Consider the following 26560-nt stretch of genomic DNA (forward strand, 5'->3'; position numbering starts at 1 on the left):
GATGTGTTCTTATCACAGTGATGCTGTATCATTGTGATTTATGCCATTGTGTTGTGGATTTGTTATCAAATCGGAAAAAGAAGCTTATCAAACACCTTCATGAACTGTGCTTCTTTAAAATAGTTCATTCTATTATATAGAAGAATAAATATGAACTTTATCATTGAAATTTACGGTGAGTACTTTACATTGAACATATTCCTCTTCCACAATGATTCCCTTTTTGCCTGCACAGCAACAGTACATTTTTTTACACACCAACTATCTTTGTGACCTTTCTAAATGAGATTGCCAGTTTACTATCACACTGTTCAAGGCAGTTGCGTTATGGGCTGTTTGCAATTTTAGTTTCACATAATTGACTTGATTTTGTTGGAAATATACTGTTACAGTTAAAAATTGTTTGTTTACACTTTGTTTATGCGACAAGTTCAATATTGGTACTGAGTAGTTTTGGTTTTGCATTGACACTAAACTTGTGTCTTGAGGATTTCTGTCTGCACCCCTCCTTGACTGGAGAGCATCTCCAGGAGGAAAGAACTTCTACCTGCCTTGGGGCTGTCTCCCTGACCGCAGCCAATTTTTGACCTCATTGTTGTTATCAAATTGGAGGTGGCTTTCTGACCTCCGCCACAGAGTTCCACCAAAATGAGCATGGAATTTTGATATGGTAGGCCTTGGGGACTGCTATAGCTTTGGGGTGTTTGTAAAGGCCCTCACTGCATAGTTTTTTTTTGTCCCTCTTCCCGTTGACCATTGGACGCCTAGGTCAAACTGGCAACCCCCGTGTCGATCATTCGAATAGTGCAAGTGCAATTAGTCTTCCACCATGTGTGAAACATGGTGGAAGACTAATTGTATTTGTGATCATTATGAAAATTAGAGGAGCTTGAAGGGGCCCAGCAATATCCTTCTATAGAGAGGAGGGGTGGAGGGAAGAGCCATTTGGACAACCCTTGTGGCCTATTTCAAAATGGCTTGATAGTGCTTTCACATCAGCTGGGGATAGTACGTGGAGGAGACCCAAGAGAGAATAAAGGTGGAAAAAATATTTTTTTCTAAACAAAATTTCACCCTCAGCACAAAAGTGGGTTAGCCCTTAACTAAACTGTGTTCATAATGCAGGCAACTCCATTCAATGCTGATCTTCTTAGCAGCCAATTAAAATTGCAAGGCATTTAGCTGTTGCTTTGTTTATCTGATCTAGTAGAAGTTAGAAAAGTAACTTCAAACTGTGTTTAAATAAGCTGTTCCCTGAGCACCATTTGTTCCCAGCTGAGGTCAACTGTGGGAATACTTGGTGCATGTGTACATACGTTTGTAACCTTTGCCATTTGTTCCCAAGGTCCTGCTAAATAATAGAAGCAGGTAGTAAGAACAGAAGTCAGTGCGATCAGTGCACAGATCCTGTGCACCAGAAATAACACTACTAAAGTTCTGAGCAGTGTCCACTGTGACTATCCAATAGAAGAGATTCTTTTATTCTGACTTTTGGCAGAGGGAGAGACGAGAGAAATTAATTTTGTGAAGTCCATCGGGCACAACATCTTTCGTGTTTGGGGAGGAAACGTCTCCTCCTCCTATTATGCCCTGCCTCTTTCTACTTTCTGCCTGAATGGGAAGGCGATCTGATCACAGGTGTCTCTCCACTGATTCTCTAAACCGGTGCTGGGAATTGGCAGGAATGAGTCCAGGATGACGTTCCCTCACTATTCCTAATTTCCCCATCCTAAAGGAAAGCATGTGGCCTCTTGGGTTGGTTAATTACAGCAGTTCAGCTGAGATTGGGAACTTAGCCTGTGGGCATATTATAGATGAAAGCCTAAATCTTCCTCCTCCATGGCACAACATGTTGGGACTCCAGCCAACTGTACTACCAGGACCTGAAAACTTTAAAGCTCATAAAATGCTTTTAATATAAAACCTGAAGTGAACAAGCTAATCAATGCAAATTATATTCAAGTAGATGACGTGGAGGTTCCTTAAATTAGTAAACTAAACAAGTTTGCTTGATGACTTGCATTATTTATCCAGCATTCTCCTTCCCTTCTGAAGGGACTCTACTATATGTGGCATGTTTTCCTGTAATGTTCTCTGAAATAGAACCCTGTTGGAATAGTACAGCATGTGTTATCATTGCAAGAGTCTCTTATCAGCTTGAAATGGAACTACTTCCTTTGTATTGTCTGTTTTCTTTTTTTACTTCCATATTGGCTTGTCAAAAAGAAAAGATCTTTCTCTGTTTACATATTGTAGAGTTATGCAGAGTAGATATAATATACCTTCAGGATTCAGATGGTAAACTTAAAAATACATCTCATTAAATGCATTTAAATCCTGCCACAGCTTATAACCCAAAATCTGTGATTCACAGCTCTGGATAAAAACCAATCCATTGATGTACCAATCATTTTAACCATTGTACTTTTAAAATGTCATTTTAATTGCAGACTCATGAATGGGGATTGCATTCAACTCCTCCCTCCCCCCCGCCTTAACTTGCTTTCTTTTTCTGTTCTTTAAAAACTCCACTAAAAGTGTTACTGCGGTGGTTGGGAAAAGTAATATGTTCACAGGTCAAGTGTTTTGCCATTTTCCCCTTCTATGTCAGTTGTTTTGTTGTTTCCCCATTTGCTGTATATAGGTGCCATCAACTTAGAGGTATGGGAAGACAAAGTGCTCACTGCTTTGGAAACCTCTGTCCAAGTTTTTTTTTCCGCTAGGCCATTTTCAAGTGAATTCCCTCCTGGGGGGGGGGGAGCAGAACTCTTCCTCAATTTCCTTCCCCACAATAACAATATTAAGATCAGGGGCTTGCATATGTGAGCCACTGTCCTGTCAGCTTAGTATGCTGGAGTGATCCTAGTGCCCTTTTGTAGTGCGTCATCCTTTTTATATTCTGTTTATAAGGAGCAGACACAATTCCTGACTGACATTGTTGCATTATGATGCTCTCCTGTATTTACCAAACTAACAAATTGCATTTTCAGAGCAGCAAGTGTGCCTTTAATTTATATAACTGGTTATAAAACTCTGAGCTTTAGTAGCATCAGGCAAGGAAATGAGACTGTATAACAAAGCAATATTGGCTGGCACTCACAGCCATATTGACAGCCTAATGCTAATAAGATTTATGCAAGAGCAGTCCTGACTCGATACTAACCAATTTCTTTGTGACAGTAGAATTTGTCTTTTTGTAATTAGTGCAACTGCTGAATAAAACAATGTCAGATCTGTAAAAGATATATTAAAAAAAATAATGGGACCTTCTGTCAAAAAATATTCTTGAGGCTGTATGTTGACAACGTAAGTGTCCTAAACCTCTTTGACAAGACATTCCTATCAGAGTCTCCAATGAAAAATAATCTTATTACCTTGCTTTCTGTTTCTAAGGTGACCTGTAATGAAACTTGAGGCCCCTGTGAAATCGATTCAGTTATATATCATTAAACCCATAAAATGTTATAGGTAAATGAATGACATAAGAAATCTAAGCACACATTTATTCTTCCAATAAAGGAGACCCAATCTTTAAAAAGAAAGATGGAATTTGCATTTATATAGCATCTCTCTCATAACCTCGGGTGTCCCAAAGTGCTTCACTGCCAATGAAACACTTTTGAAGTGTAGTCATTGTATAATGTAGGGAAACATGGCAGCCAAATTGCATGCAGCAAAGTCCCATAAACAATGAGATAAATGACCATATAATGTCTTTGTGATATTGGTTGAGGGCTAAATATTGGCCAGGACACCTGGAGAATTCCTCCGCTGTTCTTTAAATAATGCCATAGGATATTTTACATCCAGCTGAGAGCAGACGGGGCTTTGGTTTAACGCCTCACCTGAAAGCTGGTGCTCTAACAACGCAGCACTCCCTCAGTACTGCACTGAAATGTCAGCCTAGATTATGGCCAGGCATTTCCACCTAGGTGCACCTTCTCTGCTGCTGTATCTTTGCCAGTAGTGTGGCAAAAACCCTGTTCACATGCGTAAACCGGGTTTCCCCACATTTGTTAAGGGAAGGTTGTGTCTGACTAACTTGATTGAATTTTTTTGAGGAGTTAGCAAGGATGGTCGATGAGGGTAGTGTGTTTGATGTAGTCTACGTAGATTTTAGCAAAGCTTTTGATAAGGTCTCACATGGCAGACTGGTCAGAAAAGTAAAAGCCCATGGCATCCAAGGGAAAGAGGCAAGTTGGATCCAAAATTGGCTCAGTGGCAGGAAGAAAAGGAAAATGGTCGACTGGTGTTTTTGTGACTGGAAGGCTGTTTCCAGTGGGGTTCCGTGGGGCTCAGTACTAGGTCCCTTGCTTTTTGTGGTATATAGTAATGATTTAGACTTAATCATGCCATCTCCATTTAAGAAGTTCGCAAATGATACAAAAATTAGCTGTGTGGTTAATAGTGAAGAGGAAAGCTGTGGACTGCAGGAAGATATCAATGGACTGGTCAGGTGGGCAGAAAAGTGGCAAATGGAATTCAATCCAGAGAAGTGAGGTAATGCATTTGGGGACGGAAAACCAGGCAAGCGGGTGCATAATAAATGGGAGGATACTGAGAGGTGTAGAGGAAGAGAGAGACCTTGGAGTGCATGTCCACAGATCCCTGAAGGTAGATAAGGTGGTTAAGAAGGCATATGGGATACTTTCCTTTATTAGCCGAGGCATAGAATATAAGAGCAGGGAGGTTATGCTAGAACTGTATAAAACACAGTTCTAGCATAACTGTGAAAGGATGCCCCAGAGCATGGTACATTGGCGAGACCATGCAGACGCTGCGACAACGGATGAACGGACACCGCGCAACAATCGCCAAACAGGAGGGTTCCCTCCCAGTCGGGGAACACTTCAGCAGTCATGGACATTCATCCACCGACCTTCGGGTAAGCGTACTCCAAGGCGGCCTTCGAGACACACGACAACGCAAAATCGTCGAGCAGAAATTGATAGCCAAGTTCCGCACCCATGAGGACGGCCTCAACCGGGATCTTGGGTTCATGTCACGCTACACGTTACCCCACCAGCGAACAAATGTTATCTGTTTTTAATATAATGGGTCATTTGCTGGCTCTCTCTGCCTTCCGGATGTTTCTGCCTCTCTCTGTTTTTTTTCTCTTTTTTTTCCCTGTTTGTTTTTTTGTTGAATGTGTATTCGGGGGTTCTGCAGGTGACACCTCTCTGTCTGAACACGGTGATTGCCTTGGCAACGGGCAGTTGCAGGGGCAGTCTGTAAACACCATGTATTGTTCTATATGTATAAATGCGTAGGCTTCAAGGAGCTCCTGAAACATTTACCTGAGGAAGGAGCAAGTCTCCGAAAGCTTGTGAATTTAAAATAAAATTGCTGGACTATAACTTGGTGTTGTAAAATTGTTTACAATTGTCAACCCCAGTCCATCACCGGCATCTCCACATCATGTATAAAACACGAGTTAGGCCACAGCTAGAGTACTGTGTACAATTCTGGTCACCACATTACAGGAAAGATGAGAGGCACTAGAGAGGGTACAGAGGAGATTTACGAGGATGTTGTCAGGCCTGAAGAATTTCAGCTATGACGAAAGATTGGATAGGCTGGGGTTGTTTTCTTTGGAACAAAGGAGGATGAGGGGAGATTTAATTGAGGTGTTTAAAATTATGAGGGGCCTAGATAGAGTGGATAGGAAGGTTCATCAGTCATAAGGAGTTTTGCAAGAGTAAAAGTTTAACTGAGATTGGACTTTGCGAACCATTCTGTAGCACAGGGCATTGGTGCACCAACTACCTGGCCATCGTTTATCCCTCAACCAATATCATTAAAACAGATTATGTAATCATTAATCTGTTTGTGGGACCTTGCGATGTGAAAAATGGCCGGTGTTTCCCCCTACATTACAACAGCAATTACATTTCAAAATACTTAATTGGCTGTGAGGCACTTTGGGACTTTCCAAAGTCATGAAAGCTATGATATAAATGCAAGTTCGTTCGTTCTTCCAGCTGGCAATGTTGCAGTGCATTTAACTTTTTGACCCCAGTTTCAAAGTATAATATGCCGTGTATCATCCTGTATTGCTGTATCAATGTAATATGTAAGATAATGCTCCTTTTTGATGTGTCCACGGTGATCTTGTTTAAAATTAGTTCCTGCCTTTGGTGCTATTAATTGTACTTGGAGATGGATGAGGGTGATGTTGAAGGTATCTGCAGTATCTTTTGAAATATGAGTAACATAGAAACCTCTCTCCCATGTCATTGAGTGGTAAATGCTGGACTTTGTGCAGGCACCAGTAAGCTCAACATTAACATAAGCCCAAGAATTATTTTTTTCCAGTAACATTACATTCGACAGGGTACTTTTTTCAATTCACTGCAGTGTTTGTGGCATATTTATACAGTAATAGTTGCAGGTTCCCCACAGGAGAACTGAAATACTCAATTTACACGACACCTGGCATTACTGTTTGTGATAAATATGTATTGCGCATTTCTTCATTTGCATAATTTATGAAATTTCATTTTTTCACGTTAAACAGAATATTCTGTGGGGAAATGTAGACCACCAAATTTATTCCATTGAGGCTGACCATTTTTGACTTTTGGAAAAAGTAAATGTTGTAGCAAGTTGAACACTGATGAAATGGTACTTACCACTTCTTGGGACACATTTTGGCACAAATGATATTGCAATTGTCTACACATTGTACAGATTGAATTAATGATTAAGAACTTTATTTGGAGAAATATTTATCTGTCTAAAACCAGCTAGTTGAGATATAACATGGAACCAAATTAACTTCGCTCTGATTGTGAAGGACTTGCTTTGTGGAAAACTGTGAACATTGATTTAATAACACAGCAAGAGTATTGAAAAATATATTTTGTTTCTAGTATTTTGATTTTTTTTTTGATGTGGAGATGGCATGCTGCATACATTGCTGAAAAATTAGATAAGCATGTTGTCAGCACATGATGCTGAGGCCCAATGTAATAAAAAGTGGTCATACTTGCAGGTTAGTTACTGGTTTATCATTTCTGGCTGCTGCTTGACTTCTAGATGTTTTTTGGTGTGTTGTATCACTCTAGAAAGTTCACTTTGTCTGCAGAGAGGTTTTACTGCTCTTGATCTTTGCCTCTTAGATAGTCTGGCGGCAGAAATGGGTAGTCTCATAGGGCCGGAGGACGAGGGGGAGCAGCAAGGCAAACACAATATTTTAGCTTGTCTTCTATGAAGCAAAGTTTTTTGTGACATTAACAGATTTTACTACTGTGAAGAAAAACTTTTTTGCACAGCAAGTGGTTAGGATCTGGAATGCACAGCCTGAAGGGTTGGTGGAGGCAGATTCAATCATGGCCTTCAAAAGGGAACTGGGTAAGTACTTGAAAGGAAAAAATTTGCAGGGCTATGGGGATAGGGCGGGGGAGTGGGACTAGCTGGGTTGCTCTTGCACAGAGCTGGCGTGGACTCGATGGGCAGAATGATAAGAGGTCAATAATCAGGGGGCATAGATTTAAGGTAATTGATAGAAGAATTAGAGTGGAGCTGAGGAGAAATTTTTTCACCGAGTGTGGTCGGGGCCTGGAACTCACTGCCCGAAAGGGTGAGAGAGGCAGAAACCCTCTTTGCATTTTAAAAAGTACTTGGATGTGCACTTGAAGTGCCATAACCTACAAGGCTACGGACCAAGTGCTGGAAGGTGGGATTAGGCTGGGTAGCTCTCTTTTGGCCGGCACAGGCACAGTGGGCTGAATGGCCTCCTTCTATGCTGTAAATTTCTATGATTCTATGACTTCCGGCAAAGTTACATGCAGAGCAGGAGCCCCTAGGGAATAATTCTCAGTCTATGTGTTCAAGTTTCTGGAGTGAGTGAATCAGCATCCTGTTGTACACTGTTCCTGATTTTTTTTTTTCTTTTCCGTAATTCAATGGAGAAGAAAATCTGTCACTGTGTAAAACAAACTGCCGATTTCTCCAGAATATAGTGGCTCATGTGATGCTAGGACTATGGATGATTTGTGGATTGCAGCTAGTCGGGGTTGAAAAGTGTGTAGGTGTGGAATTCACGTTGGGGAGATTTTCCTGATTACCTCCAGCATTTGGAGAAGAGACTTAGAGCCCTATCTCAAACATTTGCCTGTGGTTAGCTGCTGCCTCCCTCGGGAATGTAGTGGATTGGATTTGGTGCAGGAATGGCCATTTTATACATTGAGTAGGTTAAATGTCGTTTTCTCAATTTATACTTTCTAAAGTTCTTAGGACTTTTTCCAATGTTTTTACTTCCACTGGTATTTATATGGTTCTTTATCAAGTTCCAAAGCACCTTACAGTCAATGCATTTGGTTTTTTTTGAAGTACAGCTGCTATTATGTAAGCAATTGTTGCAACAAATTTGCACACTGCAAGGTCCCACAAATAAATGACTAGTTAATCTGTTTTTTTTGGTGTTAGTTGAAGGAAGAATATTGACCAGAATGTCAAGTGAACTCCCTGCCTTTTTTTGAATAGTGCCATGGGATCTTTTACAGCATCTTCAACAATGAAATACTCCTTCAGTATTGCACAGAAGTCTGTCTAGATTACGTGCTGAAAGATGTAGTGGGGATTGAATGCACAATTTATTGATTCCAAGGTGCAACTGCTACCAGCTGAGCTAATCTGACACTTACTTAAAACTGCTTTCTTTCCTAATAAGATCATTTTCCCATTTTTTTGATAGCTGCTTTTATTCAAGACCACAGTAGTTTTTCTTAGTCTAGTTTATAGAGTTTCACTCCCAAATTTCTAACTTTTTAGAGCAATATGGTGATGTGATGACAAGAGGGTAATTTTAACCTCACCCACCTAATGGGAAACTGACCAGATTGGTCGGAAAGTAAAGTCAAGTGGGGTATATAACAAGCAGCCCATTTGATCCCGTGTGTATCCTACTGGGCGGGTTAAGTTTAAAATTACCCACTAGTATCTCCGTGTTTTGTTGTCCCACTGGCTAAAAGGAATAGAATCCAGCTCAGTGGTTTTACATTCAGCCAGTGACATGGTAGTTTTTGGCTAGGGGGTGGGGGGAGAAAGATGTTTTTTTGTGCTGATGCAATTCTTAAGACTGTCTAAATATTTTGTTTTCCACAGGAAACAGAAGCAGTATGTTGAGAAATGCTGGAAAGATGTTAGAGTAGGTGACTTTGTACGGTTGATATGCAATGAAATTATTCCAGCTGATATGCTGCTATTGCATTCTTCGGAAGAAAATGGAATCTGTCACATTGAGACCTCTAACCTCGATGGAGAAACGAACCTCAAACAGAGACTGGCGGTGAAAGGATTTTCAAATCCCGTAAGATGCTGCTTTCCGTTATTTCTTCGATTGTTTGCTTAAAGGGAACATCTGTGGGAGCATTTTGTGTGAAGTTGTTCGGAAAGCATCTAAGGTTTGTTTTTACAAATGTGTGATTACATCATCCACAGTGTGGTGACATCACCTGTGGTGCTGAAACATCTTCACATTAAAACAGTGTGGCAAAAATAAAAATTGATGCTCACTTCCCAATTTGAGCAATTTACAAATTGATCTGTTACTTGACAATTGTAAAATGTTACTGTTAGATTAAAAATCATAAGCACACTTTACTGTCATTCAGCACATGACATATGATTATAATGTTAACTCTTTTCTAGGGTTCTGAGTTTGAACCAGAGAATTTCAGCAGCACTATAACCTGTGAAAGTCCCAACAATGAGCTCAACAAATTTAAGGGCTTTGTGTAAGTATGGAACTTCTTTCCTCTGGTTTCTCGATTTTGAATTTGTGCTAATACAAACTAGCAATGTTTTAGGTATTTCAGTATTCACATAATACAGAACTTACAAATCTGACCAGGCTTGCTCATGCCAGTTGTGGGTCTGAGAGCATGCTAATTTCTGGGTTTGGTGAGGCTATATTTCTGAATGTTGGCTTTATCTGGTCACTTCATGGTGATTTGCGGTTAATACATTATTAATAAGATGCAGGTTTGACTCTGGGATTATGCAGGCAGCAAGTTCCTGATTTCTACTGTGCTACTATGAGGACAGGTATTTCCTCAAATGGAGGAAGGATGATTGAATTCTCATGGCATGATGACAGTGTGTCATTGACAGAGGCTTCAGAAAGCTCATGCCATGCCCATCACATTGAGAATTATGGACTAAAAAAGGTCAAGAAAATTTATATAGAGGGAGAGCCATCCTTGAGTGACTCTCATCCATATTTTAATAGCCAGGTCACTGTGGCACAAACTGCTTAACTACCCTCATCACTGCTGGCCGCATATAAAACAAGATGAGGGAAAAAGGATGAATATAATGGTCCAAATCCAGGAGATGAATCATAGAATCATAGTTACTGCACAGAAAGAGGCCATTTGGCCATTGTGTCCGTGCTGGATGAAAAAGAGCTATCCAGCTTAATCCCACTTTCCAGCACTTAGTATGTAGCCTGGTAGGTTACGGCACTTCAAGTGCAAGATGGATCCCAGTAGAACATGCTTTTAAACACTGAATCAGATTTTCTGGAATAGTTTTTCAGTTGACTTTTTGCTTCAATGAAAGTTTAAAATTTTACTTCATTCGTAAAATTAAAAAGTGGTTTGTGCAATATCAATTGTGGGTGGTTTGCTTTGCAGGGAAAAACCTGAAAAAAAGATTGGCTTTAATAAAGACAGCCTCTTACTTCGAGGCTGCACCATCCGGAACACCAAAGTTACTGTGGGGATAGTTGTATATGCAGGTATGTAGTGCAAGTTATTAATTATTCGTATGAAGTTGGTCTCTTGGGTTTGTAAGGATGAGGTGGGATCACCATTAATCAAAAAGCAGTTGTAGGGAGACTACTATGGCCTAGTTTATTCAGCAGCAAAGGGCCTCTTCCAGCAATGAGAATTTGAACAAGTGTCTGTGGATTCTTATTGCAAAATTGCTAAATCAAGAGAGAGTGAAGAACTGGCATTTATATAGCGCCTTTTACGACCTCAAGATGTACAAAATAATGCAAATTTAGCCAGTGGAGCTAGACTCTGAGATGCATTTTAGTTATTGCCTCACTCCAACAGTAGTACTGAAAAGCACACTAGCTATGAAGTGAATTTTTGTTCTCAAATCCTGCATGCCTGAAAATATGGACAGTTTCTTTCTGGGTTGGCTCACATGCCAATAGCTACAATTAGCCTTGGTGGCAATGCTGAGATTGGCTAAAAAATGCCCAGTATTAAAAATCTCAAGCCACTAATGCCACTTTACAAGAATATGAATTTATGGAGTGAATCTGATTTTTGTACTCCAGTGGTACAGTAATATAGTGGTTATGTTACTGGCCTGGTAATTCAAAGGCCTGGACTAATCCAGAGAATGGGAGTTCAAATCCCACCATGGCAGTTTGTGAAGTTTAATTTAAAAAAATAAAAAAAAACTTTAACCTTGTCAGGATCGGAATTTTTTTTAAAAAAAAGTATCAGTAAAAGTGACCATGATGCTGTCGGGTTGTCATAGAATCCCAACTGGTTCATTAATATCCTTCAGGGAAGGAAACCTGTCTTTACCCAGCCTGTGTGCGACTCCAGTCCCAAACTAACTATTAACTGTCCTCTTAAGTGGCCTAGCAAACCATTCAATTGTATAAAACTACGATACACCAGGGCAACTAGGGATGGGCAATAAATGCCAGCCTTGCAAGTGTCACCCGTACCCAGAGAATGAATTTTTAAAAATGAGCCATTGGAAGTTGATTTCTGATGTCACTTCACCACTACAATGTCACATCTTTAATATTATGAAACCAGTTAATTCTATAAAGCTGACTGATTACTCACATCAGGTCTTTCAATTTTATTACAAAAACTGAAGCTGCATTTTACTGTCTGTCCATGATGATTAACTGTTTTATAATGGGTCATCAATACAATCGTATGCAGTGTCAAAAAATCAGAAAATGTTGGAAATATACAGGTCAATCAAGAGAAAGTACAAGTTGAAGTTTTGGGCATAAACCCTTCAGGTGCTCTGATGAAAGGTACACATCCAAACTCAACCTGTTTTTTCAAGAGTGGTATGGGTTGATTGTGCCCTTTGGCACATTCTTCCTTATTGACAAGAACCCAGATAGAGGGTGAAGTTTTACATTAGCATATTATCTGCTATAGTAGTGGACATGTTTTTAGCTGAAGTCAGCTGTGGGTGATGCAAAGACGGGATAATGCAATACAACTCGCGAAGACCATGAAAGTGACACAATAGTACTTGAGCAGATACTGTTAGTGATTGACAGTGCTAAAACAGTATCTGGACTGAAAATGTCAATGGCATGTGTTTCTATGCATGTGCTCATTGACTGAATCTGTAACTAGCATTAACTGAGACTAGTAGGTTTAAACCTTAAAATAATATCCAATGCACATACTGCAGCTGAATTACTGCCCAGGAGATATGCTGAAATGTATGACAATTCTTTAATGTGCATGTTTCAGGTCATGAAACGAAAGCAATGCTTAATAATAATGGACCTCGCTACAAGCGGAGTAAATTGGAGAGGAGAATGAACATTGATGTCCTGTGCTGTGTAGGCCTGCTGGTGGTTATGTGTCTTACAGGAGCACTAGGTAAGATATGCAAGGGTAGCAAACTTCGTCTTAGTTGCTGTAGCTTGAATGATGCAAATGAGGATGGTCTATTGAGATTGAAATGGTTAGCAACTGAAGGAATAAATTAAACCTAATTACTGCAGTGGAAATGATATTTATAGTAGGAATGTGTGTGTTACAGCAAAAACTTTCTTGTGTGACCGTGCATGATTTCTACATAAAGTTCCTACATAGATGGTCCCTCAATACAATTGTAATTAAAATTAAAATATGAAACAACTTACAACAACTTGCATTTATATAGTGCCTTTAATGTAGTAAAACATCCCAAGGTGCTTCACAGGAGCGTTTTCAAACAAAATTTGTCACCGAGCCACATGAGATATTTGGACAGGTGACCAAAAGCTTGGTCAGAGGTAAGTTTTAAGGAGTGTCTTAAAGGATGAGAGAGGGGTGGAGAGGTTTAGGGAGGGAATTCCAGAGCTTAGGGCCTAGGCAGCTGAAGGCACGGCCGCCAATGGTGGAGCGATTTAGTTGCTGTATCATTATTCTTGTGTCGATGTGGCAAGGCATTCTCATTTGTCTGCATAATTGCCGCGATCTACACCATTGACAATGACAAGTTTTAATGAGAAAAGCCAGTGAGATAGATTGCAAAACCTAAAGAAATTAACAGGTCTGGTTGTTTACAGTGAGGCAGATTCCAGACCTATTCAAATTAATAGATCTGTGTTTATTTACTGAGACAGAATGCAAAACCTACTGAAATGAATAAAGTTTGCTTGTTTATCCACAGAGATGCAAAAAACTTGTTGAATGGTGATATGGGCAAAGTTTGGTTCAAATTTTCAGAAAATAGAAATGAATCTCATTTTAAAAGAAATGAAACCTGACAGTGTCGGGAAGATTCATTGTACTTACTCTGACACTAGGGACTGATGTGAGGGTGAGTGCACATCATTCACTATACTTATCCTGACACTGAAGGAATTTGATTGGAAGTAGAAAGGAAACCATGGCAGCAGATGAAATAACATCACATTGTCAGTGCTAGGGCACATTATGACACAGCAACAGAGAACAGTCAATGCGAAATGGGTAGCGTTGACAGCATCTGTTGTGACTTGTTTATTTTCATTTTCCAATATAACAAAAGTTATTATCTTGTATTCTAATATTCACACAAGTGTGTGTTCCACCTTCTACTATTCGACACTGTTTTTGTGCATTTTTTCCTTTTTACTGAAAAATCAATGCTGTAACTTGTCAACGTATGACTTTATTTAGAGATTTGTTTTCTTATACTTTACCCCAGGCCACAGTATTTGGGTAGGAACCTTCCCTTCATGGCCTCCATTTGAACTCCCAGACCGGAATGGCAACTTCATTTCAGTAGCTGTGTCTGGATTCTACATGTTCCTAACGATGGTGATACTACTGCAGGTAAATCCAATCAATCACTGGCTGGTATTTTGCCCTTGTATTGTTCAAGAGTATTGGAATCCTGAGTGCGCTCAACCAAGCAATGCAGTCACTTTCGTAAGATTCAAAAAGATCCACGTATCTGGATATGTTTTTAAAAGACTAAGTTAAACAATTGCAAGGTGAAGGTACAATCTTAATCTTAATTCAAGCTATGATCTAAGTTAGTAGTTAATATAAAATGTGTTAAATTGAGAGGGGAAACATCAATAAAGACAGTAGTTTATGGATACTATATATATATATATATATATATATATATATATTGCACAACATATATTTCATGGCTTAAACACACAAATGTTGCAGGTCTGGGCCCCTGGTCGCACAAAGTATACTGTTCACTGAAAGCATCACTTTTTCTGCTCACTGACACTTCAGTTTTAATTAGGAAGTTGTTTAAAGTGCTGATACTCAGCCCCACCCTGGCAGACTGACAATGGTGAAAGTTACCAGTTGGTAGAATAATACCAATACCAGTTGGTATAATAACAATCAGATCTTTTGGTCAACTTGCACTTTGCTCCATTAAACGACACTGTTTAAAATGAGAGTCTGAATTAAAATTCTGATAACCAGCGTGCAGCCTGTGTTGCCTATAAGACCTGCTAGCTACTGTTGCAATACAAATTTATTTATTATGAATATAACACAATTTGAAGTTTGTCGTGTAGTGTGTAATTAAAACCAGTACGATAAACTGTTAGGCACGTGTCTCTATGGGAAACATGGATCAAGGGTTAGGCATATATCAGCAGGAGTGCAGAGATCAGACATTTCCCCACAAGGAAGGTGAAATAGTCATTCCAGGGCTGTTGCCTTGCATCTCCATTTGGAACCAGAAGCTTGTGAGCTACTAGGTGGTTTCAGAGGATAATATTAAAGGTGGTTTGGGAACAGGTTACCAGGCTGCTGCCTCAACTGTGAATGCAGGAGGTCCAATGGGGTACAAATGGTAGAAAGTAACAAAAAGAGTATACATTAACTTCACAAACAGGGTTGTTTATATGAAAATATTCAGTATTGTTACCTTTATCAAATCCATGTGAAAATTTTGGTTTCTTGAGTTTTTCTTGCTTCTATTTCGGCAGGTCTTAATCCCTATTTCTTTATACGTTTCCATTGAATTTGTAAAGTTGGGTCAGATATTCTTCATACACAACGATGTTGATCTGTACGATGAAAGCACCAACATGCGCCTGCAGTGCCGAGCTTTGAATATCACCGAGGACCTTGGTCAGATACAGTACCTCTTCTCTGATAAGACAGGAACCCTCACTGAAAACAAAATGGTCTTCCGTCGCTGCACCATCATGGGCACAGAGTTCCGACATGATGAAAATAGTGAGGATTCGAGCCGTATGATCGTTAACGTAATCAATGAACTAGAACAGAGATTTAATCTCTTCCTCAGGAGATTAAATGGGTTGCAAATGAACCCAGACAGTGGACTATCTGCAGATACAATTTGATAGGTTAAGACAATTATTAATGGCCGTGCTATAAGGTATATAGGTTCTTAATAGTGTGATTTTGTTTGAGTCATTTAGAGACAAATGTTCTAGTCTTTTTCCCCTCAAATTTCTGATGAGTTGCATCTGTTTTCATCCATGCCCTTTCTACCTGAACAGCTACTGTAGGTTGCTGTATATCCTCAATTTATGCAGCTGTCCATACAGGACGACTTCCTATAATGGTACAAAACCTACTACCAAGTTTTTATGTTGCACTGTTTACAATTTCACATTGCAACCTATATAAAGTAACTAAAGCTGTCTCTAGTTTGTGATGTCATCAGCATATGACGGTCTAGAAAACTGCTTGCACCTTTTGGCCAGATGCCAGAAATACTGCCTCTATGCAGGCTTCCTGATCTCTCAGATGTGTGCAGCCAGGGAGCCTCAAGAAAGGGTAAAGATGGGAAGAATTCCAAATCTCTCTTGGGTATGAAACTATTTAGGTCAAGGTGGTCTGTTTAACAAATCTAATACCAGTTTACCATATTACCAATCTCAAATGTCATCAGGCCAAAGGAAGGAAAATGTGCAAAACAAGTAACTTTAAACTGATTTATTTGGCGGGAATGGTTATTGTAGGGTGATGTAGTTGCCTGGGCAAGTATTTGGTACTGCTGTAGTCACAAAATAAAGTTTTAGAACCTGCTCCCTATATTGCTGAAATTGCATAGTGACCAATTTAGCATTAAAAAGCTTGAGCCTAATTTTGATGTTCATCTATTTGATGTCACAGGGCGATTTACTCAATATTTTGATGACAGTGAATTTGTCAATATGAAATGACTGGTATTTCTAAATCTTGGAAGCTAATAAATAAACTAGCGCTCACTGAAGCGATGACTTCATATTGATGTGCTGGAACTTGAAACCATTAGCAAAGAAATGACAATCATATTAACAGGAGTATCGAGCTGCAATTTCACCATTTGGAAGTTTGCTTTCAGTCCTCGAGATAGTTTCAGCCAAATTGGAACTCTATTCATCTTGGCCGTGCTTCCTCACTGTCTCCTTTACGTAGCCCGCAGCATGAGTGCTTTGTCAACAGAGGAGGATGCTGGCACTCATCAAAGATGAGTGGGAATTAAAAACTCTTCCACTTTGGGAACCCAGTGTCAGCATGAAGCTATCCTGGATTGTGGTATAGTAAAGGTCAAATTTCAAAGCTGCCTTTACATTTCTCCCAAAAATGCACTTTAATCCCACTCTTGAATACCTAATACTGCATTAGTGTGGCATTTCCTGTTCACACATCAGTCATCCTTGTGGTATGTCTAAGTGACATTACCAATTCAGTGCCAACGTAGACCACATTGTGGCAAGGTCTGTGCTGTTAACCCAAGCCATTGCGAATGGGATTAAGACTGACCCAAATTCAATTCACTTAAGATAATGCAGCTACTTGAAAACTTTCATCCCATCTACCTGGACAGACACATTTCTCAATGGTGAAAAGACAGTGTGTTAATCCACTCCTCCACTCATTCCATTGTCTATGGTGTTTAACCAAAGTAAATGGTCTACAGTTTAACTATCATGAGCATTATCTGATTATTTTCCTGAATATCTTTTATTTAGCAAAGCGATTATCTGCACACACAGAGCTGGACTCGTATGATGGAGGGCCACTGTTTCAGAGCACGGGCTCTGTAACCAACCTTCAGAGTAGTTCGTCTGAGCTGAGGCGGAAGAGCATAAGGTCTATGCAACAATCACAAAGCATCTGTTCCCAGCAGCGGTTCAACGGTTTCGAAAGCTGTAAGAAGTCCGGGATGCATTGTGGTAGCTTCTCTTCCCAGGGAGTGGCATTCAACAGCTCAGTAGTAAGTAGAATTTGCATACATTCTGGCTGGAACAAATTCCTCACATTGTTGTTCTATCCTGGGCATGTTTTACAGTCCAACCTGTGAGAAACAATATTTTAGATTAAAGTTATAAACAAATTTGTTCAGTTAGTATCTGTGTTAAGTGAGCTAATCTCAGCCGAGGAGCAGTAGGGGTGCTATAAGTAGCCTCAATGCTCCTGGATTAGAGGAGAAAGTTGTCGGGGTTCCTGCGCTTGATCGTTATCCAATAATTCCTGCTGAAACGGCAAGTGTATCGGTATAAGGACAGATTTGTATTTTCCTGTGATGCCCCAATGGTCGATTGGCCACCTGGTACTCAATTTTAAGACTTGTATTTGAGGTACCAGAAGGTTGCCAGTGCCAGAAGGCAGCAAGCAATCAAACGCCTTCCAGAAGGGCAAGAAGTAAATTTTTTTTTAAAGTTACAAATGTACAAATTGCCATTCCATTTCAGCAGCTTGTACCACAAGAGTTCTGAGATGGGGAATCACAGTTTAGATTTTTCAAACATTTGGTTTTCCTGGCTCAATTATGTGATTAGGAAAATACTTAAGTACACAGCGGCCAATTCATACAGGGAGAGAAGGAAGGAAAGAAAATTGCAGCAGAAGTCATCTCTGGGCTACACTTCTGCAACAGCCAGTGGTACAGTTGAAAACCTGAGACCAGCTATACTGCATTCTTGGCAGCAGATGGTGTATGGACCAGGAAGATCGAGGGCATTTTGGTGCCAGCGAAGCAATGCTTTTTTCATACTGCCCAACTTCTGTTTGTACTCTCTTCCTGGTGAGAGATTCAATGGGACTATCTACACAGTCTAAATATTTTAATTGACTTTGGGCCCCTGAGACATTTAAATTAGCTCTGGGTCTGGGTCCCTAAGTACTTTTTAAATCAAGTTTAACAGAACAAGAATTAAACTTTGGTGTCAAAGACATGCAGTGTATCCAATAGAGTCTTGCACTGTTTCTGTCCAGAGCCAGTTCAGGACCTGGAGTAATACTGCAGCTTTAGTATCATATAGTTACAGCACAAATGCCCCAAAGAAAGGATAGGGAGAGATTCAAACTCCAAGTAAGTATTGAGATTGGAGCAATAAAACTTTAAAACAGCTATTACTGCAAGCATTACAATGCTTCCAGTGCACATCGTTGAGACGATTACTGCAGTGTAAAGTACACCTCTTCCTTTAGTTATTTTAGCAAAGTTGTTCAAAATCCCTCCTCCCCTCCCCCCACCAACTTGATATCTTCAAAAGGTCTAGTTGGTAAAACAATAACATTGATAGATTCCCAAGTGCCTTCTTAGAATCTTTTGGGGTTGAATTCATTTTAGGTTCTTGATGCTTAATTCAAGCTGTCAAGTGATCAGATGTTTTCATACTGATGGATTTGCCATACCAACCCTATATGGTCTTCTATTTGAGTATTCATCTGTAAAACGTGCTCCTACAGGTAACCAGGTTTGGGGGGGGGTAGTTTTAACAATCTACAAACTGGCCTCACAATTGGAACTGCCATCTTCACTGCATTTCCAAAATTCTGGCATAAAGATGTGGGATTCTGGCTCTTTACATCTGGCTTTCAGCATCCATTGCTGTATGTTGAATGTAATGCTTGGGCAATGTGGCGGGGTGCTATCTGCTGAAGGTTGAGCCTCAGAAATACAGTAAAGATAGCAATCCTGATTGGAAAGTCAGCCATCCTAAAGAAAGCTTCTATTTATCTGTTTGAGACATGTACTGGGGTTTATTTCAGATAATGCTTGAGGATAAGGTTTTCTTTTATTCTTCTTCTATCTCTGGGCCTTTTTATGAAGATTCATTCATTCATTCACCCAAGAGACAAAAGCTGCTGCATATTCAGTTCAATGCAGCTAATGGGAATGAAGCATGACAAGTGGAATAATTAAATTAGCCACAACCTTTAAGTTTACATAATTAATATGTTTAAAGTCCAGCACCAAATCAAAAGGCAGATGACCAGAAAATTGCATTATAAGACAGAAAAGTTTCTTTCATTCTCTTCCAATGGTCAACATGCTTTCTAATTTGCCCTATTTTTTTAGCCATTCCTGCTTTCCTAAAAAAAAGGTAAGTTTAAGGTAAACACCATTTTGTCTCCCTTTACTGACCCTTATTACATTCCTACATTGTGTTCTACACATCCAGAAGCATGAAAAGGTTGATAGCATATCATGTAGAGGTGAGGTTTGCCATGATCAGCAAGGGTTAGCTAACATGGGCCAACTTCTCTGCTCACTCTGTGCCTTACTTGGAAAAGAGGAGGGGGTGGAGGGGGGGTGGATAGAGACAAGAAAGTAAATGTGCATTTGTGACATTAACCTGAATATCATGGAGCTGAGAAGGAAGGATAGAGTATGTAGTAAAAATATTGTTTGTGTTTCAGAGAAAAATGAACAAGATAGACTGGTCAGTTTGATTAAGAAACACAAAATTTTAAGTCACTCGTTCACCTAATTAGTGTCTCCTTTTGCTTTATGACTCCACAATAATTGGATTCCAATTCCGTATAACAAAAGAATAGGCTTTATTCATGCTTTTGCTTTATGCCTCCAAGTTGCAGCACTCTACATTTAAAGGAATGTGTGGGTTTTTATCGAGAGAGATCGAGAGAGAGATCGAGAGATCTGTTGCATGCAAGCTTTTGGAACATTTAATACTTTTTATTTTCTTTACCTTTTTTCTTTTCCTAAAATTTTCTTCCCTCTCCTGAAAGCTGTCTCATGCTGAGGTCCAGTTCCAAAGATGACAGGGGACACAGGATAGCAGGAATCCTGGATGATTTTTTTCCCCCTTCTAATCCAGGGAAACTGCTAACTATAGTGCACCACTGGTCCACTGGCTGAGATCAGCTAACTTCAGTGAGACCTGGGATCAAGCCGAAGACCATTCTGGTTTACATAGTTCAACACCATACCAAACAATGCTTAAATTCACCAATTGTAAACAATTTTACAACACCAAGTTATAGTCCAGCAATTTTATTTTAAATTCACAAGCTTTCGGAGGCTTCCTCCTTCGTCAGGTGAACGATGTGAAAATGAAATCCTCGAAATGAAATCGCATTTATAATTCACAGAACAATGCTTGGTGATTACAGACAGTTTTTTCAACTGCCCGTTGCCAAGGCAATCAGTGTGCAGACAGACAGGTGTTACCTGCCAGGTCTCAGAATATACAAATCACCAAAAAAAACAACAAACAAAAAAACAGAGATAGAGAGGTAGAAACATAGAAAAGACAGCAACTGACCCGTTATATTAAAAACAGATAACATTTGTTCGCTGGTGGGGTAACGTGAAGCGTGACATGAACCCAAGATCCCGGTTGAGGCCGTCCTCATGGGTGCGGAACTTGGCTATCAATTTCTGCTCGACGATTTTGCGTTGTCCAGAGAGGTTCACACACAGGGTTCCGTTGCCTGATACGATACGATAGGACGTCCGGGTGTGTTGGCTTTGTGTATCTTTGGGAGGCAGTAGAAGTTTCCCACGCGGGGAGTACGTGGGATGAGAGTGCGTAGGATGCTTTGAAGATCTGGATCGAAGGTCTTGATCAGTTTGTTGAGCTGGTGGGTGTGTTCTTTGGTCGGATCTGCGGGTAACCGTCTGTAGTGTTCCTGGTTGTCCAGTTGTCGGTATGCTTCTTTGCAATAGTCCGTTCTGTTCTGTATGACTATGGCTCCTCCTTTGTCCGCTGGTTTGATGACGATGTTGCGGTTGGTCTTGAGAGCGTTGATGGCGTTGCGTTGTGCTCGGGTGACATTCTGGACTGTCTTCTGAGTGCGGCTGATGAATCTGGCATTGACGCATTTCCTGACAGCTTGAGCATACATGTCCAGCTGAGGGCAGCGACCCTCCGGAGGAGTCCAGTTTGACTCTTTCCTCTTCGGTTGCTGTACCGCGGATCCCTCTGTCTGCTGTTCCGGATCGTCGATTGTCTCATTGGGTTCGCTGCTGAAATCTTGGGGTTTGTGGTAGAATTCCCGGAGCCTCATTCTCCTGATGAATTCCTCTGTGTCCGCCGCGAGACTAGTGGGGTCCATTTTGGTAGTGGGGCAGAAATTGAGCCCTCGGCTGAGAACTTCGATTTCGTCTGGTTGAAGGGTGTGGTCGGACAAATTGACGATAGACTTCCCTGTGGTTGCAACCGTGGTACCAGGGGAAGCTTGGTCGATGCTGGTGGTGATGCCGAGTTTCTCAAGCTTCCTGCTCTTGGTTTTCATGTAGGCACAACGCAACGCCATCAGCCCTCTCAAGACCAACCGCAACATCGTCATCAAACCAGCGGACAAAGGAGGAGCCATAGTCATACAGAACAGAACGGACTATTGCAAAGAAGCATACCGACAACTGGACAACCAGGAACACTACAGACGGTTACCCGCAGATCCGACCAAAGAACACACCCACCAGCTCAACAAACTGATCAAGACCTTCGATCCAGACCTTCAAAGCATCCTACGCACTCTCATCCCATGTACTCCCCGCGTGGGAAACTTCTACTGCCTCCCAAAGATACACAAAGCCAACACACCCGGACGTCCTATCGTATCAGGCAACGGAACCCTGTGTGAGAACCTCTCTGGATACATCGAGGGCATCCTGAAACCCATCGTACAGGGAACCCCCAGCTTCTGTCGCGACACTACAGACTTCCTACAAAAACTCAGTACCCACGGACCAGTTGAACCAGGAACACTTCTCACCACGTTGGACGTCTCGGCATTATACACCAGTATCCCCCACGATGACTGCATCGCTGCGACAGCATCAATACTCAACACCAACAACAGCCAATCTCCGGACGCCATCCTACAACTCATCCGCTTCATCCTGGATCACAATGTCTTCACCTTCAATAACCAGTTCTTTACCCAAACACACGGAACAGCCATGGGGACCAAATTCGCACCCGAATACGCCAACATTTTCATGCACAAGTTCGAGCAGGACTTCTTCACTGCACAAGACCTCCAACCAACACTATACACCAGATACATCGACGACATTTTCTTTCTATGGACCCACGGCAAGGAATCACTAAAGAGACTGCACGATAACATCAACAAGTTCCATCCCACCATCAAGCTCACCATGGACTACTCCTCAGAATCAGTTTCTTTCTTGGACACACGAATCTCCATCAAAGACGGGCACCTCAGCACCTCACTCTACCGCAAGCCCACGGACAACCTCACGATGCTCCACTTTTCCAGCTTCCACCCTAACCACGTCAAAGAGGCCATCCCCTATGGACAGGCCCTGCGAATACACAGGGTCTGCTCAGACGAGGAGGAATGCGATGGACACCTACAGACGCTGAAAGACGCCCTAGTAAGAACGGGATATGACGCTCGACTCATCGATCGACAGTTCCGACGGGCCACAGCAAAAAATCGCATAGACCTCCTCAGGAGACTAACACGGGACGCAACCAACAGAGTACCCTTTGTCGTCCAGTACTTCCCCGGAGCGGAGAAACTACGCCATGTTCTCCGCAGCCTTCAACATGTCATCAATGAGGACAAACACCTCGCTATGGCCATCCCCACACCTCCACTACTCGCCTTTAAACAGCCACCCAACCTCAAACAGACCATCGTTCGCAGCAAATTACCTAGCTTTCAAGAGAACAGCGTCCACGACACCACACAACCCTGCCACAGTAACCTCTGCAAGACATGCCAGATCATCGACACGGATACCACCATCACACGAGAGGACACCACCCACCAGGTGCATGGTTCATACTCCTGTGACTCGGCCAACGTTGTCTACCTCATACGTTGCAGGAAAGGATGCCCCAGAGCATGGTACATTGGCGAGACCATGCAGACGCTGCGACAACGGATGAACGGACACCGCGCAACAATCGCCAAACAGGAGGGTTTCCTCCCAGTCGGGGAACACTTCAGCAGTCATGGACATTCATCCACCGACCTTCGGGTAAGCGTACTCCAAGGCGGCCTTCGAGACACACGACAACGCAAAATCGTCGAGCAGAAATTGATAGCCAAGTTCCGCACCCATGAGGACGGCCTCAACCGGGATCTTGGGTTCATGTCACGCTTCACGTTACCCCACCAGCGAACAAATGTTATCTGTTTTTAATATAACGGGTCAGTTGCTGTCTTTTCTATGTTTCTACCTCTCTATCTCTTTTTTTGTTTGTTGTTTTTTTTGGTGATTTGTATATTCTGAGACCTGGCAGGTAACACCTGTCTGTCTGCACACTGATTGCCTTGGCAACGGGCAGTTGAAAAAACTGTCTGTAATCACCAAGCATTGTTCTGTGAATTATAAATGCGATTTCATTTCGAGGATTTCATTTTCACATCGTTCACCTGACGAAGGAGGAAGCCTCCGAAAGCTTGTGAATTTAAAATAAAATTGCTGGACTATAACTTGGTGTTGTAAAATTGTTTACAATTGTCAACCCCAGTCCATCACCGGCATCTCCACATCATAAATTCACCAAACCATTAAAGGCACTCTGTTCTTTACCTTTTCAGTTTCCCCTTTTGTTATTTAGAATCCTTTGTTCAGTAACATCATAAAATTGCAATGCAGTGACATTAATGGGGATTGCTGCCCAAAAGCCCCCTTGTTCTCAGCTGTTGGGAGAGACCCTGAGGTGATTTGCTTTGCTTTTTTCTGTCACAATCTGGTTTGGAAATAGTGCTGATGCCATTGATGGAGATGTCTGCAGATTACATTGGCCCACTGCATTAGGGTTACTCGCCTGATAGATGATTTAGAAAGTAGATGTGAGAGTGAGATTATCTTGGAACTACCAGGAGGGGAAAGAAGAATGTGAAAGACTTCTTATCAACGGCAGATGCCAAATGCCAATGCATTCTATGTTGTTGATATGTGATGACACCACACTGGAGACTTAATGATTGTTGTGTCGTTCCTGAAAAAATACTCTGCTATTTCTTGGTTATCACCTGAATAGCAATCAGTACATACTGCCCTGTTAAACCATACACTGCTTGTGGTTTGTAATATTAAATAACATCATATTTTTGAATACAAAATGCTAGGAGCAATTCATTAGTTCTGATGTATGTGTTCAATAACCCAGCTCATTGTATGCCAGTTAACCTAATAGCCCACTAATCTATAACATTAATTTGATGGATATTCTGCGGTTGACAGCTGTGTTTGCATGTATCTAACGTGTCCATTCCAGCTGTGTGACATTGTGCCTCAGGCAGTAAGGATGAAATCCCATAAAGAATTGAAGCCTGGTGATTTGCATAGAATTTTATCAGTTGCCTAATTGAGGAAATTGATTGAATCTACTTTCTCTTTCATGTTCTTAGTCCCCCTCCACTGCACATTTTGGTGAAAGTCTGACTCCAATTTTCTGTCATATTTTATAGTGATACATAAAATTAATTGTAACAATTTTTTTTAATGGAAACATATAATTCAGATCACGTACCCATAGATTTCAATTACAGTGGAGGGTAAAATCAATTTACAGTTCTAAACACTTCTGGCTGAAACTGCCTGATAAACCCACCACTGTGCTTCAAATCCCAGGGTCGCAATGACTACCAAGTGTGCAGCAGCAGGTATCTCTAATTAATATAATTAGCTTGGCAATGGCTTGGAGAATTGCTTTTCCAGTGCTGCCTGCTATCCTGCAAAAGGAAAATGTAAAATCTTGGCAGTCAGAATGTTGGGTCTTAGTGATACCTTTGTGTTTATATTCACTTCCCCGTGGAAATTTGATTCCCATTCAGTCCCATTAACTCTTGGAGAACTGCAATATCACTTAATAAAAAATACTGTTTTGTTTGGATTCAGTTTTTCCAAGGAATACAATGAATTGAAAAGGAAGTGTGTTCTGCTGAATTGCTACATTCTCCTAAACATTGCTAAGAAAGAAATTATTCATTTGCTGGCGCCTCTTGGTTAGCCTTGTCTGTGTTTTATGCTTTAAGGCTGTCTGGGAGCAGAAATATTTCTTAGAATCCCTTGTTCAGTAACATCACAAAATTCCTATTCAGTGACATTGATTGGGATTACTGCCCACAAGCCCCACTATACCTACCTTATGATCAACACCCAGAGAGCAGGACATGCCACAGAAGAGGAATCTGTACACAAAATATCTGTTTCCAGATTGTGTCTGATCAACGGTTTAAAGTATAGAAACAAGGGAACACCAGGAGGCACAGTAAGTGTACAAGTATATCCCTTTTGTAATTAAGATTGTGATAATTCTCATGGTTACTCTACTTTAAATTAATTCTTCTTTAGACTTCATCTTCATTGTCTGTAATCTGCCAACAGATAAGCAACAAAGTGTAATTTTCCTTTGACCCCAATGTCACCTATTACTAGGCAGAGCTGATGCATCATATTGGCCTGGAATTTCCTCTGAGCGGCGAATGAGACTTGCATTTACCCATAAACTTTATTTTCATGGCAAGTTGCCCTCATGGGGTGCTGAATCCAAAACTGCGGCCTCTACAGGGCAGCTGGGACCTGTGTGAACGGGGCAAGCAACTGTCTATCCCCTTAACCAATCAGATTGAAGCATGTTACTAACCCACGCAGAGTCAGAACCAGGAAGTGTGAGTTAGACTAGTAAATTTAATGTCAAATCAGTAACAGAAAGTGAAGGAGAGGTTAAGAAATATTGAATTAAGAGACAAAGAAAAAGTTAAAATGTTTTTCTTTTTCTTTTTAAATGCCCAACAACAATTAAAATCTGAAGGACTGAGATTTCACACTTGTTAAAGTTAATTTTCAGTGCCAGGGAGGTTGTTTGGCAGTCATTAAGACTTACCATGCCATTAAAAGTGTGCTTAGACTTAAATAACTTGACGGATCTTTTTCTTGGCGAGATGATTTCATATCCATCAGGGCAGTGCAGGAACCTCATGCCATTTGACTCACTTCACATGAATGGGTCAGTGAGATTTCCTTCCCATGAAGTTTACGGAGAAGCAAGGCATTTGGTAGAGCAACTTCCGGATTTCTGTGTTTAACTGCACAAGTGTGGTTGGCGGAAGTTGCTCTACCGTTTGTACTGAAATAACGATGTGGTGTTAGCCTCACCATTATTTTCAGAGCAAAATCCAAC

At 40.9% G+C, this 26560-nt stretch overlaps 1 protein-coding gene across 1 annotated transcript in view; it reads left to right on the forward strand.

The window, feature by feature from the left end:
• Positions 1-26560, forward strand: part of atp10b (ATPase phospholipid transporting 10B) — a 95812-nt gene that overhangs the window by 18421 nt on the left and 50831 nt on the right. Inside the window, exons 3-9 of the mRNA XM_067996138.1 lie at positions 9109-9313; positions 9655-9740; positions 10641-10744; positions 12477-12608; positions 13906-14033; positions 15164-15416; positions 17165-17409. Coding sequence (XP_067852239.1) covers positions 9109-9313; positions 9655-9740; positions 10641-10744; positions 12477-12608; positions 13906-14033; positions 15164-15416; positions 17165-17409 — 1153 coding nt within the window. The remainder of the gene's footprint in view (positions 1-9108; positions 9314-9654; positions 9741-10640; positions 10745-12476; positions 12609-13905; positions 14034-15163; positions 15417-17164; positions 17410-26560) is intronic.

Source organism: Heptranchias perlo, chromosome 14 (genome assembly GCF_035084215.1).
Source record: "Heptranchias perlo isolate sHepPer1 chromosome 14, sHepPer1.hap1, whole genome shotgun sequence".
NCBI classification, from domain to species: Eukaryota; Metazoa; Chordata; class Chondrichthyes; order Hexanchiformes; family Hexanchidae; genus Heptranchias; species Heptranchias perlo.